Source organism: Panthera leo, chromosome E2, assembly GCF_018350215.1.
Source record: "Panthera leo isolate Ple1 chromosome E2, P.leo_Ple1_pat1.1, whole genome shotgun sequence".
NCBI classification, from domain to species: domain Eukaryota; kingdom Metazoa; phylum Chordata; class Mammalia; order Carnivora; family Felidae; genus Panthera; species Panthera leo.
In genome coordinates this window covers 48,300,580-48,319,979 of record NC_056693.1, presented here as the reverse complement: position 1 = coordinate 48,319,979, position 19,400 = coordinate 48,300,580, and the positions used below count along the sequence as shown (strand labels likewise).

The following is a 19,400-nucleotide window of genomic DNA, read 5'->3' as shown; positions in this document are numbered from 1 at the left end:
GAGCCCTGAGTTGGGCTCTGCACTTACAGCACGGAGCCTGTTTGGGATTCTCTCTCCCCACTCCCCTCTCTGCCCTTCCCCCACTTACACTTTCTCTCTCTCTCAAAATAAATAAATAAACATTAAAAAATATAAAATAAAATTAAAATACTCTTTAAAAAAGGAAAAAAACAACTAAGGGGTTAAAATGTTTTGGCCCTTAAAAAAGAAAAATAAAAGGGAGGTGCACCTTGCTGGCTCAGTTGGTGGAATGTGCAACTCTTGATCTTGGGGTTGTGAGTTCGAGCCCCAGGTTGGGTGTAGAGATTACTTAAAAATAAAACCTTAAAAAATTTTTTTTTAAAAGGAATGAAGTACTGATAAATCTCATGTCTTAGTTTGCTTGAGCTGCCATAATAAAATGCCATACATAGTTAGGGTGGCTTAAAGAACAGAAATGTACTTGCTCATGGTTCTGGAAGTCTGAGATCAGTGTGCTGGAATGGTTGGTTTCTTCATTTCTTTAAAAAAATTTTTTTAAAATGTTTATTGATTTTTGAGAGAGAGACACACACGGAGTGGGAACAGGAGAGGGGCAGAGAGAGGAGACACAGAATCCCAAGCAGGCTCTAGGCTCAGCGCTGTCAGCACAGAGCCTGACTAGGGGCTCAAACTCATGAATCATGAGATCATGACCCGAGCCAAAGTTGGACACTTAACCGAATGAGCCACCCAGGTGCCCCAAGAATGGAGGTTTCTGGTGTGGCCTCTCCCCTTGTTGCAGGTGGTTGCCTTCTCGTTTTGTGCTCACACGATCTCTTCTCTGTGGGGGCACGCAGAAACCGCTAGCAAACTCTCTGGTGTCTCCCTCTTTTTTTTTAAGTTTATTTATTTATTTTGGGACAGAGAGAGAGAGAAAAGAGAATGAGTGGGGGAGGGGCAGAAAGAGAGAGGGGGACAGAATATCTGAAGCAGGCTCTGGGCTGACAGCAGAGAGCCCGATGCAGGGCCCAAGCTCATGACCTGAGCTGAAGTCCCCCCTGTGTCTCTTCTTACAAAGGCACAAATCCCATCATGAGGCCCCACCCTCGTGACCTCATCTAACCCTGATCTACCTCCCAGTTACCCTAATTACCTCCCAGAAGTCCCATCTCAAATACCATCACACTCGGGGCTAGGGCTTCAACATATGAATTTAGGGAGACAACATGCAGTTTATCACATGGTACAAGATGAATGAACCCTGAAAACATTACACCAAGTGAAAGAAGCCAGTCATAAAGGGCCATATACCATATGACTCCATTAATACAAAATGTCTAGAGGAAGCAAATCCATAGAGACAAAAAGCAGATTAGTGGTTCCCAGGGACTGGGGTGGGGGGAGGGCAGGAAATACACAGTGACTGCTAATGAATACAGTTTATTTTTGGGGTAATGAAAATGTTCTGGAATTAGATTGTGGGCGATTGTTGCACAACTTGGTGAATCTACTAAAAAAAGAATCCCACTGAATTATACACTTAAATTTTTTTTTTTTAATTTACATCCAAGTTAGTTAGTATATAGTACAACAATGTTTCAGAAGTAGATTCCTTAATGCCCCTTACCCATTTAGCCCATCCCCCCTCCCACAACCCCTCCAGTAACTCTCTGTTTGTTCTCCATATTTATGAGTCTCTTCTGTTTTGTCCCCCTCCCTGTTTTTATATTATTTTTGTTTCCCTTCACTTAGGTTCATCTGTTTTGTGTCTTAAAGTCCTCATATGAATGAATCTTATGATATTTGTCTTTCTCTAATTTCGCCTAGCATAATACTCTCTACTTCTATCCACGCAGTTGCAAATGGCAAGATTTCATTCTTTTTGATTGCCAAGTAAAACTCCATTGTATGTGTGTGTACACATACACACACACACACACACACACATACCACATCTTCTTCATCCATCCATCAATGGACATTTGGGCTCTTTCCATACTTTGGCTATTGTTGATAGTGCTGCTATAAACATGGGGGTACACGTGTCCCTTTGAAACCTGTCCCTTCGAAACACCTGTGTCCCGTGGATAAATGCCTAGTACTGCAATTGCTGGGTTGTAGGGTAGTTCTATTTTTAGTTTTTTGAGGAACCTCCATCCTGTTTTCCAGAGTGGCTGCACCAGTTTGCATTTCCACCAGCAGTGCAAAAGAGATCCTCTTTCTTTGCATCCTCGCCAACATCTGTTGTTGCCTGAGTTGTGAATGTTAGCCATTCTGACAGGTGTGACGTGGTATCTCATTGTGGTTTTGATTTGTATTTCCATGATGATGAGTGATGTTGATCATTTTCATCTGTCGGTTGGCCATCTGGATGTCTTCTTTGGAGAAGTGTCTCTTCATGTCTTTTGCCCATTTCTTCACTGGATTATTTGTTTTTTGGCTGTTGAGTTTGACAAGTTCTTGATAGATGTTGGATACTAACCCTTTATCTGGTATGTCGTTTGCAAATATCTTCTCCCATTCTGTCGGTTGCCTTTTAGTTTTGCTGATTGTTTCCTTCACTGTGCAGAAGCTTTTTATTTTGATGAGGTCCCAGTAGTTCATTTTTGCTTTCATTTCCCTTGCCTCCAGAGACGTGTTGAGTAAGAAGTTGCTGCGGCCAAGATCAAAGAGGTTTTTGCCTGCTTTCTCCTCGAGGAGTTTGATGGCTCCCTGTCTTACGGTGAGGTCTTTCATCCATTTTGAGTTTCTTTTTGTGTGTGGTGTAAGAAAGCGGTCCAGGTTCATTCTTCTGCATGTCGCTGTCCAGGTTTCCCAGCACCACTTGCTGAAGAGACTGTCTTTTTTCCATTGGATATTCTTTCCTGCTTTGTCACAGATTAGTTGGCCACATATTTGTGGGTCCATTTCTGGGTTCTCTATTCTGTTCCATTGATCTGAGTGTCTGTTCTTGTGCCAGTACCATACTGTCTTGATGATTACAGCTTTTGTGGTATAGCTTGAAGTCCAGGATTGTGATGCCTCCTGCTTTGGTTTTCTTGTTCTGGCTATTCGGGGTCTTTTCTGGTTCCATACAAACTTTAGGATTGTTAGTTCTAGCTCTGTGAAGAATGCTGGTGTTAGTTTGATAGGGATTGCATTGAATATGTAGATTGCTTTGGGTAGTATCTACATTTTAACAATATTTGTTCTTCCTATCCAGGAGCATGGAATCTTTTTCCATTTTTTTGTGTCTTCTTCAATTTCTTTCATAAGTTTTCTGTAGTTTTCAGTGTATGGATTTTTTCACCTGTTTGGTTATATTTATTCCTGGGTATTTTATGGGTTTTGGTGCAACTATAAATGGGATCGATTCCTTGATTTCTCTTTCTGTTGCTTCATTGTTGGTGTATAGGAATGCAACTGATTTCTGCGCATTGATTTTATATCCTGCCACTTTGCTGAATTCGTGAATCAGTTCACACAGTTTTTTGGTGGAATCTTTTGGGTTTTCCATATAGAGTATCATGCCATCTGTGAAGAGTGAAAGTTTAACCTCCTCCTGGTCGATTTGGATGCCTTTTATTTCTTTGTGTTGTCTGATTGCTGAGGCTAAGACTTCCAATACTATGTTGAATGACAGTGGCGAGAGTGGACATCCCTGTCTTGTTCCTGACCTTAGGGAGAAAGCTCTCAGTGTTTCCCCATTGAGGCTGATATTAGCGTTGAGTCTTTTGTATATGGCTTTTGTGATCTTGAGGTATGGTCCTTCTATCCCTACTTCCTTGAGGGTTTTTAGCAAGAAAGGTTGTTGTATTTTGTCAAATGCTTTCTCTGCATCTATTGAGAGGATCATATGGTTCTTGTCCTTTCTTTTATTGATGTGATGAATCACATTGATTGTTTTGTGGATATTGAACCAGCCCTGCATCCCAGGTATAAATCCCACTTGGTAGTGGTGAATAATTTAATGTATTGTTGAATCTGGTTGGCTAATATCTTGTTGAGGATTTTTGCATCCATGTTCATCAGGGAAATTTATCTATAGTTCTTTTTAGCGGGGTCCTTGTCTGGTTTTGGAATCAGAACTATGGGTTTGAGCCCCACACAGAGCCTGCTTGGGATATTTTCTCTCTCTCTCTCTCTCTCTCTCTCTCTCTCTCTCTCTCTCCCCCTCTCCCCCCCCCCGCCTCTCTCTCCCTCTCTCTCTGCCCCTGTCGTGTTCTCTCTCAAATTCCTTCTGAATTATAGACTTTAAAATGGCAAATTTTAGGGCATGTGGATTATATCTTAATACTAAAAAAAAAATAAGGAAAAAAGATGTAGGGACACATCAATCAACGGATCACTTTGTTAGGCTCTCGATTCAAACAGAGCAACTTAAAAAATTTTTTTTAAAAAACAACCAGGGAAAGTTGAACATGGATTCTGTATTAGATGATATAAGGGATTATTTGTTTGGGAATGTGAATAATAGTAATGTGATTATATTTTTAAAAATCTAATATTCACAACTGAACTATGCAGAATACTCCAATTTTATTTTCTTGCACAACTTTGCCTCTTGTGAGCTTTGTAATGACTGCTGTAAGCCGTGGGGTAGACTGTGAGTGTTTTGGGAGAGGCACATTCTCAAACTCTTCACTCTCCCCCATGAGAGAGGAAAAGAGAGAGGGAGAGGGACAGGAAGGGAGAGGCACCCTGGGCCCTCTCAGGTGTGGGAAAGGCCACTCTTAGGCAGACTGCTGTCAGGCCACTGGCCTGACCTTGTTTGCCCTGTTTCCAGGCCTCTGTGAGCAGCCTGGTTTCCCCTCGGCCACCATCCCCACTGTAGCTCCTGTGTGTCATCAGGTAACTGTGTGTCCTCTTTGGCTTTCACAAAATTCCTCCATTTAGGTGGGGCTCAAAGGGTGGGGCCACAGAAGGTGCCCAGGATCAGGACTGTTTGATGTGGTATGAAGGTGACTGGGACCTGCAAGTTACAGACAAGGCCCAGGACAAATGGAAACTTCTGTCCACACCAAAACCTGTATGCAGGGGCTCCGTGAGTTGAGCTGATCAGACTTTGGCTCAGTTCATGATCTCATGGTTCATGGGTTCGAGCCCCACACAGAGCCTGCTTGGGATTCTCTCTCTTCCTCTCTCTCTGCCCCTGACCTGCTCTCTCTCAAATAAATAAACTTAAAAAACAAAACCATCTGTATGCAGAGGCTGGTAGTAGCTTTATTTGTTATCATCAAAAACTGGAAACAATTCAGATGCCCTTCAACTGGTGTCTGTACAACAGAATACTACACAGCAAGGAAAAGGAGCAACCTGCTAACACACACAACAACCTGGCTGAATCCCAAATGCAGTCGGCTCAGTGAAAGGACCCCGGCACAAAAGGACACATGGTGTCTATCTGGCATTCTGGAAAAGGCAATACTGTGGGATAGAACATGGATGAGCTGTTGGATGGGGCTAGGGCTGGGAGGAAGGATTGTCTGCAAAGTAGCAGGAGGGGATTTTCTGCATAGTTGGAAATGTTTTATGTCTGGATCATTGAAGCAATTATACAACTCTGAATTTGTCAATTTTATTTGTCATAAAATTGTACACTGAAAAAGTGAATTTTACTGTATATACATTATACCTCCACACACACACAAAAAAACTAACAACAACAAAAGGTTTCAGTTAGGTTAGTGTTCATGGCGACTGGGAACACCTGTGTTCTTTGTATGAGGCCCAACCTGCCTGCTGGGAACCTCTGAGGGTAAGGGACAGCACTTCTGGTACGTTCTGTGGAGATGGATGCCACCATGGACAATACCCCCACATTATACCTGCTTCTCGCTCCTGCCATTAACGTGTGACCATTTCTCCAGAGCAAACAGGGAGGGCAAGGGCATGGAACAGAACAGAGTCAGAGAATTTAAGAATTTCTTTGAATTTCAGAGCTGGCTCTGTCACTGGTCAACTCAGTCTCTCAGAACCTGTTTCCTCATCTGCAAAATGGGGATGAGAGCCTTATCTCACAGAATCCAGTGAGTGATAGAGATGACTATGTGAGAGCCCCAGGTGGTAAGGGTGTCCTAAGGAGTGGATGTGTGGATGGATGTCAACTGGTGGGAGTGGCTACCAGTGTTTGAATTCTTGTCCCACTGCTTACAAGCCGTGTGACCTTGGACAAGTCTTAACCTTTCTGTACCTTGATTTCTTCATCGATAAACATGAGATTTTTATGACCTGGCAAGATTATCATGAAGATTCATTGAATACAAAAGCCCAAGCCCTGGGCCTAGCTATTCATAGCGACCACTCAGGAAGAGCAATCCTGTTATTATCACAGGGTTGCTAAATTTAGCAAATAAAAATACAGGACTTGTGGGGTGCCTAGGTGGCTCAGTCAGTTAAGCATCTGACTCTTGATTTATCTCAGATCATGATCTCAGGGTCATGGGATCGAGACCCATGTTGGGCTCTGCACTGACAGCACAAAGCCTGTTTGGGATTCTCTCCTCTCTCTGACCGCCCCCCACTTGGGTACACATGCAAGCACTTTTTCTCTCTCAAAATAAATAAATAAACTAAAAATATATATATAGGACTTCTGATTAATTTGGAATTAAATAATTCATTGTTTAATTAAATAACATTGAATCATTAAATCATTAAATAATGATTTTTTTAAAGTATATGTGCCATGCAATATTTGGGACATACTTATACTAAAAAGTATTCATGACATAATTATACTAAAAAAATATGAGTTGTTGGTATGAAATTCAAGTTTAACTGAGCACCTGGTGTTTCATCTAGCAACCCTATTAAGAGGGGGTCAAGGATTTGGGGAATAGGAGATTGGGACTAAGCCTGAAGGTAAAAAGAGGGATTAATACTCTGCTGTTTTAACCTCATGGCCACCTGAGTAGCCTGAGGTACTTTACTTGCATGCAATATCACCTCCTTCAGGAAGCTCCCTTGATTTAACCCACTTGGCCTTTCATTCCCTGGTCCTGCTTTTGTTTAGGCCTGTGGCTGCCAGCTGGTGTCATCGTAATTCACTCCCTGGCCAGTGCTGCCCTTGGGATGTTCTGAAGTCATTTCTTGTATGTGAGCCTGTTTCCCAGAGTAGCCAGCCTCCAGGGCTGGGCTGTGAGCCTCCAGTCATTCCCGGGGGTCCCTGCCAGGTGGTGGGTACAGCGCACACATAGACTCTTGGTGCCTGCAGCTGATGGCTGAGTGGCAGCACTGCTCTTACATAATCCGTTTCTCTCCTCCTTTCTCTTTCCAGAGCCAGATTTCACATTGAGCAGCTGCAGACGGAGAAATCAGAGAAAGCACAACCCAGCCCCAGATTCCAAGGGGCCTGCTGGGGACTCTCTCCTGCTCGAGAGGCAAAGACCCCGAGGCCACTGTCTCAGGCCAGATCCTGGCTGCCATGGGACTCGCACCTACTGCCCCCCAGCTGCCCTCCACACTGCCAGGCAGATAAGGGCAGGCGCTGCCCCAGGAGCACCTGCCGCCCCCTGCCGGGTCACTCCTCTGTGGTCAACCCTCCCCCAGCTTTGGGCCACCTTTGCTGACGCGAGGCCATGTAGGCCCCACCTGGGCCTTTGTGGATACACACACTGCTGGGGACACCGCCTCTGCTCTCTGGGGGACACAGCGTACCACCATGCCCCGGGGATTCGCCTGGCTGCACTGTGAGTACTGGGGGGGGTCCTTGGAGGCTGCCCCGGGAGGCCTTGGCCCAGAGCCGGGCTCTGCTGTAACCATGGCAACTGGGCCATTCTTGCTGGTGGGAAGTTGAGATGCTTCCCAGCCGAACAGCCTCGGGACTCCCGTGGCTGCCCTCTGCCCTGTCTCTAGCTGACCCCAGCTCAGACCGTCATGGTGGGTACAAGTCCTAGGTTGGGTGGGTATGGTCAGTGGGTGGTTAAGGGGATGGGGCAGGCACTGGGGGCAAGTGGCAGTGTTACCTTCTTAGGCTTATTAGTGCTACTGTGTATGGGGGGTGGGGGCAGCGGTGGCAGAGAGGATTTCTGGCCTCCCTGGGTGTGGCCAGCTGGGGGGTGGAAGCTTGTGAAATTGTCTGGGCCCCAAAACACGTGGGAGAAGTGCTGCCAGGTGCTGGAGAAGGCAGCCTATTCCCTCTGCCCCTCCCTCCATAATAGAACAAAATTAAAAGGCAGAAAGAGAACAGTGTTGTTGGTAAAAAGAAAAATAAGTTGAAATGAGGACAGAAAGCGTCTAGAAAGCCTCTCAAGCCTGCTGGTGGGAGGCCAGACCAAGATCCCTTCAGACTCCAAGATTCAATTGAATTGACTCAAATTCAACACATTTTTCTGGTGCCTCCCACATGCCCACTGGAGAGTTACTGTCATGGCAACAAGGACCCAGGCTGGCTCGCACCCCTCTCTCCAATGCCTGGCAGGGAGTTAGGTGCTAGGAATTCCCTCATGAGGTCCAGGATTTGATCCTGCAAGGGATCCAGCCTGGTCCTTGTGGAGGGATACTGCAAAAGGTCGAGGCATTCAGAACAGGCAGATGGACCTAGATCCCATGTTCTGGAAGTTTCCAGGTCGTGAGGAGCAAGAGGAGCAGCATGGGTGAGGTGCCACATGAAATCGTTTCGGAGGTGGGCAGTGTTCACACTGGTAGATGTGAGAAGGTGAAGACAGGGTCTGGGTAGAGGAAACAGCTCGAGCAAAGGATCAGCAGGTGGGACTGTGAGTGGCCGGGCTGGAAAGCCAGTTTGGGCCCAGATGATGGAGGCCTTGAAAACGAGACAGCATGGAGCCCTGGAAGGTTTAAGATCTGGGGACTTGGAGTTGTGACTGGGAATTACTCTGCTTTCGGAAGATCAGTCTGTGGCTGCTGTTGCAACCTTCTGGGCAGGAAGTGATGACAGTCTTGTTTGTGAGATGGCCGTGGAAATAGAAGTCATGGCCTTGGCAAGGATTGGCTGTGGGGTGGGAGGCAAGAAGGGTGCAGATCAGAGGCTTGTAGATAGAAGGATGCCGGAGGGTGCTGGAGAAGGATGGGCTGCTATAGTATAGTTTATAAAACAGAAATTGATTCTGTCTCAGGTCTGGAGGCCGGAAGTCTAAAATTAAGGTGTGGGCAGGGTGACGCCTCTTCCAAGGCTCCTTTCTGCCTCTTACTGCTTCTGGTGGCTCCTGGCATTCCACAGTTTGTGGTTGTATCACCCCAATCTGTGTCTGTCTTCTCATGGCCTTTCCTTCTACATATCTCTGTGTCCTCTTCTAAGGACATCAGCCATTGCATTCAGGGTAGGCCTTCATTTTATCTGTAAAGACCCCATTTCCAAATAAGGTCACATCTGAAGTTCTGAGTGAACAAGAATTTGGGCGGGGGGGATGCTATTCAAGTCCCTCCACAGGCTCAGATTTGGTCGCTGGGGGTGCTGGTGGTGGACAGTTCCGATTTGTCCCTGCACAAGGGGCTGTCCCCAGGAGAGGTGCAGCCCTTCCCCCTCCCAGCCAGGGACCCAGGAAGGTAGCTCCTTCCTCACTTGCTCTTCTTCAGCCTCCTCTTCTGTCTTGAGGGGGCAAGACTAATGCCCTTGCAGGGACAGGGTTGCATTGGCTGTGGAGCCCTCGGGGGTGCAGAGCAGCAGTGAGGCTATTATGGCCCTGCTGTCCCTGTGTGGTCAGCGGTTTGCTGGCCTGTTTCTCAGGGTGGAAGCAGCAAAAAAGAGGCTTAAATTTGGAAATGGTGGTCAGTCTGTAGATCTAAAGGAAGTCTGGTTCTGGGGGGAAGGCAGATCATCCAAGGACAGGGTTCCTGGTGCAGCCCATACATGCCAGGCTGGCACATGGTAGCTTTCTAGGACTCAGTGCTGCCTCGGAGCCCACAGTTGCCAGGCACCAGAGACCTAAAACCAGGACACAGGTAAGGGCACCTAGGGTAGGACTTCAAGCGTGGAGTGGGCAGCCGTGGGTGACCGCCACATGAGAAAGAGGACCAAGTGTGGACAGATACTGATTTTTAAAGACAAGATGCAAATTCAGATTTGTATATGAAATCTCTGTGAACCAGATGTGGCCCTTGGGACACCAGTTTGCTACTGTCTCTGGAGGTCAGTGGTCCTCAAAGTGCAGTCCCCAGACTGGCAGCAGTAGCACCTGGGAACTTGTTAGAAATACAAATTCATTGGGCCCACCCCAGACCTACTGAATCAGACACTCTGGACCCTAACCAGCTCTCCAGAAAATTCAGGTGCATGTTCCTGATTCCTTGCTCAAGGTCAACCCCCAAAGTGCTCAGTAAACGAGATCATGTTGTGGTTAACTGCATTATGTGTTCACATACTAGGGGCCAAGCTGTCTGGTCAAGACAATGAGTGAATTGGACAGATGGTGCAAGACACAGAGATTGTGGGGGGCTGGTGCAGGCAGGGGAGAGAGCCTGGGAGGGGAAGGAGTCATGGTGAGACCTTGAAAGAGGTCTGCCTTGTGAGAGGGTACCCAGGGCAGGGGCAAAGTGTGAGCAAAATCTGCGAACCAGGAATGATCTTGATGTGCAGGGGGTGCCCGGCTCAGGGGCTTAATGGTTTAGAGACGAGACAGAAAGCATGCAGAAACACTCACTCAGTTTGTGTTTAACTGTTCCTTTGTCCAAATGTCAGATCAAGCACTTGGGAAGAGACAGAGAGAGCAAATGCAAGATGTATTGCAAATTTGCAACCCTGAGAAAATGTGGTTGGCACATTTCTGTGAGAGGAGGGACTGGTGTGCTGTAGCCCATCTTGGGCATGGGGTTTGAGTCCAGAACGTTCGTAGTGAGGGCCCAGCCAGAGCAAAGACATTTGAAGCACGACTGAGAAGGGGGGAGAGTGACAAGAAGCAGGCCCAGCCCAGTGAGGGATCAAGAACAAAAGTCTCCCTGGGCACCTTGGTGGCTCAGTTGGTTAAGGGTCCAACTCTTGATTTCTGCTCAGGTCATGATCTCACAGTATGTGACTTAGAGCCCCGCATTGGGTTCCTTGCTGACATTGTGGAGCCTGCTTGGGATTCTCTCTCCCCCCTCTCTCTGCCCTCCCCTGCATGTGTGCGTGCACACAAACACTCTCTCTCTCAATAAATAACTTAAAAAAAAAGTCTTCCTGGGAATGCAAGCTGGTGCAGCCACTCTGGAAAACAGTATGGAGGTTCCTCAAAAAACTGAAAATAGAACTACCCTACGACCCAGCAGTTGCACTACTAGGCATTTATCCATGGGATACAGGTGTGCTGTTTCGAAGGGACATGTGCACCCCCATGTTTATAGCAGCACTATCTACAGTAGTCAAAGTATGGAAAGAGCCCAAATGTCCACTGATGGATGAATGGATAAAGATGTGATATATATATACAATGGAGTATTACTTGACAATAAAAAAGAATGAAATCTTGCCATTTCCAACTACATGGATGGAACTGGAGGGTATTATGCTAAGTGAAATTAATGAGTCAGAGAAAGACAAAAATCATATGAATTCACTCATATGAGGACTTTAAGAGACAAAACAGATGAACATAAATGAAGGGAATCAAAAATAAGATAAAAACAGGGAAGGGGTCAAAACAGAAGAGACTCATAAATATGGAGAACAAACTGAGGGTTACTGGAGGGGTTGTGGGAGGGGGAATGGGCTAAATGGGTAAAGGGCACTAAGGAATCTACTCCTGAAATCATTGTTGCACTATAGGCTAACTAATTTGGATGTAAATTAAAAAAAAAAAAAAAAGTCTCCCTAAGTTCCAGGGAGGTGGGTGGGGAAAATGCAATCAGTAATTCCTACTCATGACCAGGGGTGTGTCAAGCCTGGCTATTTTGGGGGGAAAAAAAGAAAAGAAAAGAAATTATTGCTTTTGACTATAACAATATATTGATTGTAGGATATAAAATATGTCCTACAAAATATAAAGAACATAAAAATTTCCCATAGAGATTTGATACATTTCCTTCCACTACACTTCCACTTCATTTCCTATGCATACACATTTGCATGTAATTAATGTAATTCACATCATGCTGTGTAGACCCAGAGGAGGTGTGCTGAGTCATGCTTTTTTAAGACTTTACTAAGCATATCATGAGTATATTTCTTATCACACAAGCATATCATAAACATTCTTTGACAGTGTGGTTTTTTCATCTTATTTATTTTAGAGAAAGACAGTGTGCATGGGGGAGAAGGGCAGAGGGAGATCCGAGAGAGAATTCCAAGTAGGCTGCAGGCTGAGCATGGAGCCTGACTAGGGGCTCAATCCCACGACACTGGGATCATGACCTGAGCCGAAACCAAGAGTCAGACACTCAACTGACTGAGCCACCCAGGCGCCCTGACAATGTGGTTTTTATTTGCTCCATTCATTAATGAACATGTGGGCCATTTACATATTTTCACTATTATAAGAGAATACTGCAGTGGGAGTCTTTGTCCACAAATTTTTTGGTGATGGCTCCCTTTTTTTTGTTTTCCTTCGTGTTTATCCCTAGAGATGAGTTTAATGGGTCAAAGGGTGTGGACATTACTAAGTTCGCTAATAATAAAACTGCAAAATTGCTTTCCAAGATAAGAGCACCCGCCTTACTGCTTTGCCAGCACTGTTATTAAAATGAAATTTAAAAAACCCACTTTCCATTTTGATAGGTGAAATATGACACCTGATTGTTTTAGTATGTCTTTACCTTTATTGGTGTGTTTGATTTTTTGGATACATCTCCTGCACCTCTGTTTCCTTTCTGCTCTGATCAATTTGATCCTTGTTCATATTTTTTGCAAATTCTCAGGTTTTTGTTTGTTTGTTTGTTTGTTTGTTTATTAATTGTGAAAGAGAGAGAGAGGGAAAGAGAATCCCAAGCAGACCCTGCACCATCAGTGCAGAGCCCGACGCTGGGCTTAAACTCATGAACCATGAGGTCATGATGGGAACAGAAACCAAGAGTCAGAAGTTTAACTGACTGAGCTACCCAGGCACCCCTCTCAGATTTTTTTTGTAAGTGTTATTAATTCTGGGAATCACAAAGCTGTTTTTGAGGTCACAGTGACACCTAGTGGTAAAGGCTGGTAATGTTTACGAGACAGCAGCTCGTTTGCTGGGAGGGAGAAGCAGCAGCCTGATTTGCTTGCTCCCCAGAATGGACAAACTGGAAGGCCTGTAGTTATTTGTACATCTGAGAGGAATGCCAAGGTCAGTTAGAGCATGGAGGAAATAGTTCTGCTCACCCAAAAGTCATTTGTAAAGTTGGAACTAGAAAGTCCACATCTCCTGGATCCCCAGATGGAAATGCAGACGTAGGCTTTGAGGACACGTCAGCCCTAAATGGGGTATGAGCTGAGGTTTCCCTGGAGAGGAGGTTGTGCCTTCCCCAAGGGGCAGGAGTGGGGAGGAGACTGGACACCAACCTCAGGGTGTGACAGCTGGGGGGCTTTGCTGGCTAAGGGTATGGGTACACCGGCCAGATTGCCCATGCTTGCCTGGCCTTGCTGTCTGAGCCTGGGCCCCAGGGAAAACATCCCCTGTGGTGGAAAGGCCTCCTTGGGGCTCTATGGCCCTGTCCCTCCCATGACCTGGAAAAGGGAGGGCAGATGTGCACAGCTTTGCACAGGTGGGCAGTGTACTCATGTGTTCCTGTTGGTCACTGTCCACAGATCTCGGGATCTTCCTTGCCATGGCCTTGGGGAACGAGGGTTTGGAGATGTGGCCTTTGACCCAGAGCGAGGAGTGTGCAGTAACTGGCTTTCTTCGGGACAAGCTTCAGTACAGGAACCGCCTTCAGTACATGGTAACTGTGAACCCCCCGACTGCATTCCCCTTCCCAAGCTCCTGGCCTCACAGCGTGTAGGACGTTCGGGGCCTCAGCCCTGAGCTGACCGTGGCCCCTTTCTCCGCCTTTCTCCCCCACGTCCAGCAGTGTACCTGGTCCACACTTACAGTCCTCTCCCCTGCCAGCCTTCCCTGGGGACCTCCTGCCCCTGCTACTTGATCTGACCTTTAATCCCACCTCCATGTGACACTCACCCTGTGACTCAGGAAATGGCTTCCAGGAGGCCTTGGGGGAAGTCCAGGTGCTTGTTATTAGCTCAGCACATAAGGACTTAGAAGTTGGAATGGGTGGCTCCCTTTGTGTAGGGCAGAGAAGCTCACATGGCACCGTGGCAATGCAAGACTTTTCTTTTTTTGACAGCCTTCCTGAGCTATAACTCACATACCATACTATTCGCCTGTTTAAGTGTACAGCTCAGTGGTTTTTAGTACATTGGCAGAGCTGTGCAACCAGCACCATAAGTTTAGAGCAATCTATTTTTTTTAATGTTTATTTCTGAGAGACAGAGACAGAGTATGAGTGGGGGAGAGGCAGAGAGAGAGGAGACAGAATCTGAAGCAGGTTCCAGGGTCTGAGCTGTCAGCACAGAGCCCAATGTGGGGCTTGAACTCACGAACCACCAGATCATGACCTGAGCAGAAGTCAGAGGCTCAACTGACTGAGCCACCCAGGCACCCCTCCCCTGCAAGTGCATATTCTTCATAGAAGGCCACCTCTGCCATCAAAGGGCTGGTTCTTGGTCCTCTCCTCCTGTATCAAGTTGGGAGTTGGGGGAGGCTGTTTGAGCCGTTTCTGACTGTGACCTCATGGTTTGTTCTTGTGTTTCCCCAGAAACACTACTTCCCCATCAACTACAGGGTGAGCGTGCCTTATGAGGGGGTGCTCAGAATGGCCAACATCACCAGACTGGTGAGAATCCCATCCTGGGCTGGGAGACCCTTGCCTTGCGGGACACCCCATGGGCCCAGCCTGAGAGGCACATTGATCTTGGCAGGTCATGTTGCCAGGGGCCTTTCCCAGCCCCGTAAGCAAGCCTGCCCTCGGCTCGGGCTAAGATTTCTCCCTGTCCACAGTGGATGCCCATGGTCTGCTCTCTTTGTGGGCACAAGTTGGGTGGCAGGTGGTCAGAGTAGTGGTGGGGAGGGCCCAGAGGCTCAAGTCTTGGGACTTCAACAATTTCTCCTGTCCCCACAGCAGAGGGCCCAGGTCAGCCAGCAGGAGCTGCGGTATCTGTGGGTCTGGGTGAGCCTCAGTGCTACTGAGTCGGTGCAGGAAGTGCTGCTTGAGGGCCACCCATCCTGGAAGTTCCTGGAGGAGGTACATACGCTACTGCTGGATGTCCAGCAAGGCCTCACGGTGAGCTCCGCGGAGGTGTGTGTGTGTGGTGGCCAAGGAGTGTTGAGGGAGGATGGGAAGACATGGAGAGTTCCAGCATGTCCTGAAAGGTATGGGAGAAATGGGAGAGAGGAAGAGAAGGCCAGCAGTGCCCCGTGGGTGGCCTGGGCTGGGGACAGGAGATGTTCTAGGGTCTGTCTGTCTTGTTCTGTGATCCTGGGCAAGTCATCTAACCCTCTGGCTTTGTTTCTAGAGGTTCCTTTTGGGGGAGACAGGGAAGGAAGGATGAATGGGTGGGGCAATGAAAACAGGAGGTTTTTAGGGCTATGCAGTTCTTCTGTATGACACTGTAATGATGGACACATGACATCATGCGTTCATCCAAGTCCACAGCACGGACAACACAGAGAGTGAACCCTAATGTAAAATATAGACTTCCAGTAATAATAACAATGATAAGGTTCCTGCTAACTGCCTGCTCAGCAGGGTTGATCTGAGGCCTCAGGGATGCATCCTGTAAAGAGCCTGTGGAGTAAGGTCACGGGGTCACTGTGAGCCCATACAGGCCACATGTGTGCTGTGGGACCCCCTGCCCACACCATTTTGCCCTACTCCCCAGCGCATGGTGTCCTCAGGGGCCTGGGGCACACTTGCCCCGGGGAGCCCCACCTGCTGCCCATCTGGAGCTGTGAGCTGTGGGTGACACCAGGTCTTAGGAGCCCGCAGCTGCTAGGAATTCTGGGGAGGCTCTGGTTTTGGCAGGGGATTGGAGGCCCAGAGGTCTCCTCGGTGGCTCTTTCATGCCCTTGGGCAGTGTGAGTTGGAGCTGACCTGAACAGACAGTTTTGCATCCTTGCCTTTCTTCGAGAGCCTGACTCTGAGCTCTTGGGAGCTGCAGAGGAGGCTGTGGGTGGGTTGAGACCTGTCCACCCAGGTTGTTAAGAGTTCAGAGTTAGCCAGCTTTAAAAAAATTATCTTCAAATTTGTTTTTAACATATGCATGTTATTTTTTTTTTTTAATTTAATTTTTTTTTAAATCTACATCCAAATTAGCATAAAGTGCAACAATGATTTCAGGAGGAGATTCCTTAGTGCCCCTTACCCATATAGCCCATCCCCCCCACAACCCCTCCAGTAACCCTCAGTTTTTTCTCCATATTTATGAGTCTCTTCTGTTTTGTCCCCCTCCCTGTTTTTATCTTATTTTTGTTTCCCTTCCCTTATGTTCATCTGCTTTGTCTCTTAAAGTCCTCATATGAGTGAAGTCATATGGTATTTGTCTTTCTCTGACTAATTTCACTTAGCAGAATACCCTCCAGTTCCATCCACGTAGTTGCAAATGGCAAGATTTCATTCCTTTTGATTGCCATTAAGTGTTTTTGTTTGAGAGAGAGAATGAGAGAGCAAGAGTGTGTGTGTGGGGGGGTGGGGGGGTGGGTGGTGGGCAGAGAATCTGAAGCAGGCTCTGTTGCTGACAGCAGTGAGCCTGATGTGGTGTGTGAACCCATGAACTGTGAGATTATGACCTGAGCTGAGGTTGGACGTTTAACTGACTGAGCCACTCAGGTGCCCCAGATTTAAACCAGCTTTTAAGTCTGTCTTCTTTCTCACAGAGTTAATGGTCTGTGACCCGCTCCAAATATGCCCAGCATCTGGTGGGCAGTGGGCTCTCCCTGATGGGGAGTGGGCCAGGGGGACATGCCCCTTCTCCTCCTGTCACGCTTGCTTCTCTTTCCAACTCCTTGTAGATTAGCTTTGTAGGGTTTCTGTGACACATTACCACCAAACAACAGAAATTCTTCTGCCACAGGCCTGCAGATCGGAACACCACACTCAGGGTATCTGCGAGACCAAGCTCTCTCTGAAGGATCTAGGGAAATAGGACCCTTCCTGCCTCCTCCAGCTTCTGCTGGCTCCTACTGTCGTTGGCTTGTGGCCACATCACTCCAGCCTCTGCCTCGGCGCTTACATGGCCTTTCCCTCTGTGCTTTGCGTCCTTTCTCTCACAAGGATGCCAGTCATTGGATTTAGGGCCCACCCTAAATTTAAAATGATCTCACCTGGAGATCCTTAATTACACCTGCAAAGATCCTGTTTACAAATAGGGTCACATTCACAGGTGCCAGGCGTTAGGGCTTGGACATGGCTTTTTCGGGGATGGGGGGCTTGGCAGGTCACAACCCAATACAATTCAACCCAATTAACCACCTTTAAGAAGGTCCTCCCCCAGCTCAGGCTCTACATTTCCTTTCTATGCGATGTCTTCTGCAACAGCCCTGGCCCCCTGCCCTGTCCCCCCACTGTGCCCTCCTGCCACCCACACCGTGCTCCCGGTTGTTAAGTACTGTCAGACACCCCGAGCTTGGAGCCAAAGACCCGCCCGGCCCGTGTGCCGTGCACCCAGGCCTCCACATAATACGATCCTTGTGAGGGTCCTTTGTCTCATTCTTTGTGGGCAGTAGAGGTCTCTGAATCCCGAAGGACAGTCTCACCAGCCCAGGCTGCCTTGTGTGGTGGTGGCCGGGCCTGGGTGAGAACAGCAAGGATGCCCCCCCACCTCTCCCCTGTCCTGGCCTGCCCCCTGCAGTCATTTTCCCAAAGATGGAAAACAGGAGCCTCTGTGTCAGGCTTGGGTGAGGGGCCTTGAAGGGGACTCTCCCAGGAAACCTGGTGCCTTCAGGAAGAGGGAGAGAAATTACCCATAATCCTCCTGTCACAGGAAGTCCCTTTCTCTCGCGGTTTGTGCAGCTCCAGGCAGGGCAGCCTCCAGGGTTCTCCTGGGACTGGCCCTCCCTCTTCACTGGTGTTGAGGGGTGGTGGTGCCTGTGGTCCTGACCGTCTCCACGGTCTCCTCCCTTCCAGGACGTGGAGGTCAGCCCCAAGGTGGAAGCAGTGGTGTCGCTCCTGAGCACCCCCAGGTTGAGCCTGAAGCTGGTACGACCCAAAGCCCTGCTGGACAACTGCTTCCGGGTCATGGAACTGCTCTACTGCTCTTGCTGTAAGGAGCTCTGAGTGGAGGGGGTTGGGGGCAGGACGCCGGGTTCCAAGCTCAGGTCGTGGAGCAGAGCCAGGACCCTCCCGAGCACGCCTTCCACTCCCCAGGGCTGTAGGTCATTTCTGAAAGCCAGGATGGGCCCTGGGGCCAAGAACAATGAGGCTTGGTCTGGAGACGAGGTAGGTGTTGACCACTCCTGTGGTCTTTTTTTTTTTTTTTTTCCCCCTGCCTCCTGCAGGTAAACAAAGTTCCGTCCTAAATTGGCAGGACTGTGAGGTGCCGAGCCCTCAGCCCCACAGCCCGGAGCCCTCATCGCAGTGTGTAGCTGCCCCGCTGTACCCTCTGCCCCAGCAGCCCCCCATCTCCCTGCCCCGCTCCCCAGGACCCAAGACTGGACCCCCGGCTCAGTGAGGCGGCTGAGGGCACAGGGCAGAGGCCTCCTGCCCCACCTGGCCTGTGTGGTGACCTGTGTGGGGCAGCTGGAGGTGCTCCCGCAGGAGTTTGGTGGAGTCTGAGACTTGTCTGGGGTGGGGGGGGGGGAACCCCCAAGACAGTGTTTTTCCCTTGAGGGAGATTCTGTGCCTGAGAAGGGCTCAGCTTCCTGCATTCTGTACCTCACAGTCTCACCTGGAGCAGCCGGGGTCCAGAGCCCCCTGAAGGTGGACAGAGCTTGTCCCCTCCCTGCACCACCTGGGCTGCCTCGCTTGCCTGCAGGTGGTGCCCGGCGTGTCCTGAGGCCTGCAGAGGCAAGACTTGTGCCAGGTTGGGGGGTGGGCGGGCATGGGGAAGGGGCAGAGCCAGACACCACATCTTGCCACAGTGGATGCTCTTCCAGTCCCTCTTACATTTTCTATTAAACACTTGCTTGTTTTGTTTGGGTTTGGTTTAGTTTGCATCTGCAAAGGTGAACCCCAAGTGCAGGAGGCAGGAGAGGTAGGCTTGCCTGGTCCTGGGGCCTGGGTCTGGAGATTTGGATTTGGGATGGATGAAGCCTTAGCCTGGGGGCCTGGAAATGGTGTTTGAGGGAGGGAGTTTCTTACAGACCTGCCTGAGTCTCCATGAGACCGGTGGGGCAGAGGGTGTCAGGCTGATCCTTCTCAGTGTCTCCTGGCCACCCTCGCTGGCTTCATTGGGCTGTCCCAAGACAGCCACCTGCAGAGACAGAGTGGAGGTATTCAAAGGCATAGGTCCTGATACAGGACCTGGCCACTCCTGCCCCTCAGCCGGGATCTGGGATGGGAAAGGGCAGGGTGCCAGCGCTGCGCAGGGGCAGGTGAACAGGGTGGAGGAAGCCAGGCGGAGG

General features: G+C 48.6%; 1 protein-coding gene across 6 annotated transcripts in view; it reads left to right on the top strand.

The window, feature by feature from the left end:
* The window catches only part of IL34 (interleukin 34), an 85,048-nt gene extending 65,695 nt beyond the window's left edge, over positions 1-19,353 (top strand). Inside the window, exons 4-9 of one of the 6 annotated variants that reach the window (XM_042918648.1) lie at positions 7,220-7,631; positions 13,592-13,725; positions 14,599-14,676; positions 14,962-15,138; positions 17,965-18,100; positions 18,336-19,353. In XM_042918648.1, the coding sequence (XP_042774582.1) occupies positions 7,604-7,631; positions 13,592-13,725; positions 14,599-14,676; positions 14,962-15,138; positions 17,965-18,100; positions 18,336-18,508 (726 nt within the window). In that variant the 5' untranslated portion in view covers positions 7,220-7,603 and the 3' untranslated portion in view covers positions 18,509-19,353. The other 5 variants (XM_042918649.1, XM_042918651.1, XM_042918650.1 and 2 more) reach the window with 5 other exon arrangements.
* The last annotated feature ends 47 nt before the right edge of the window (positions 19,354-19,400 follow it).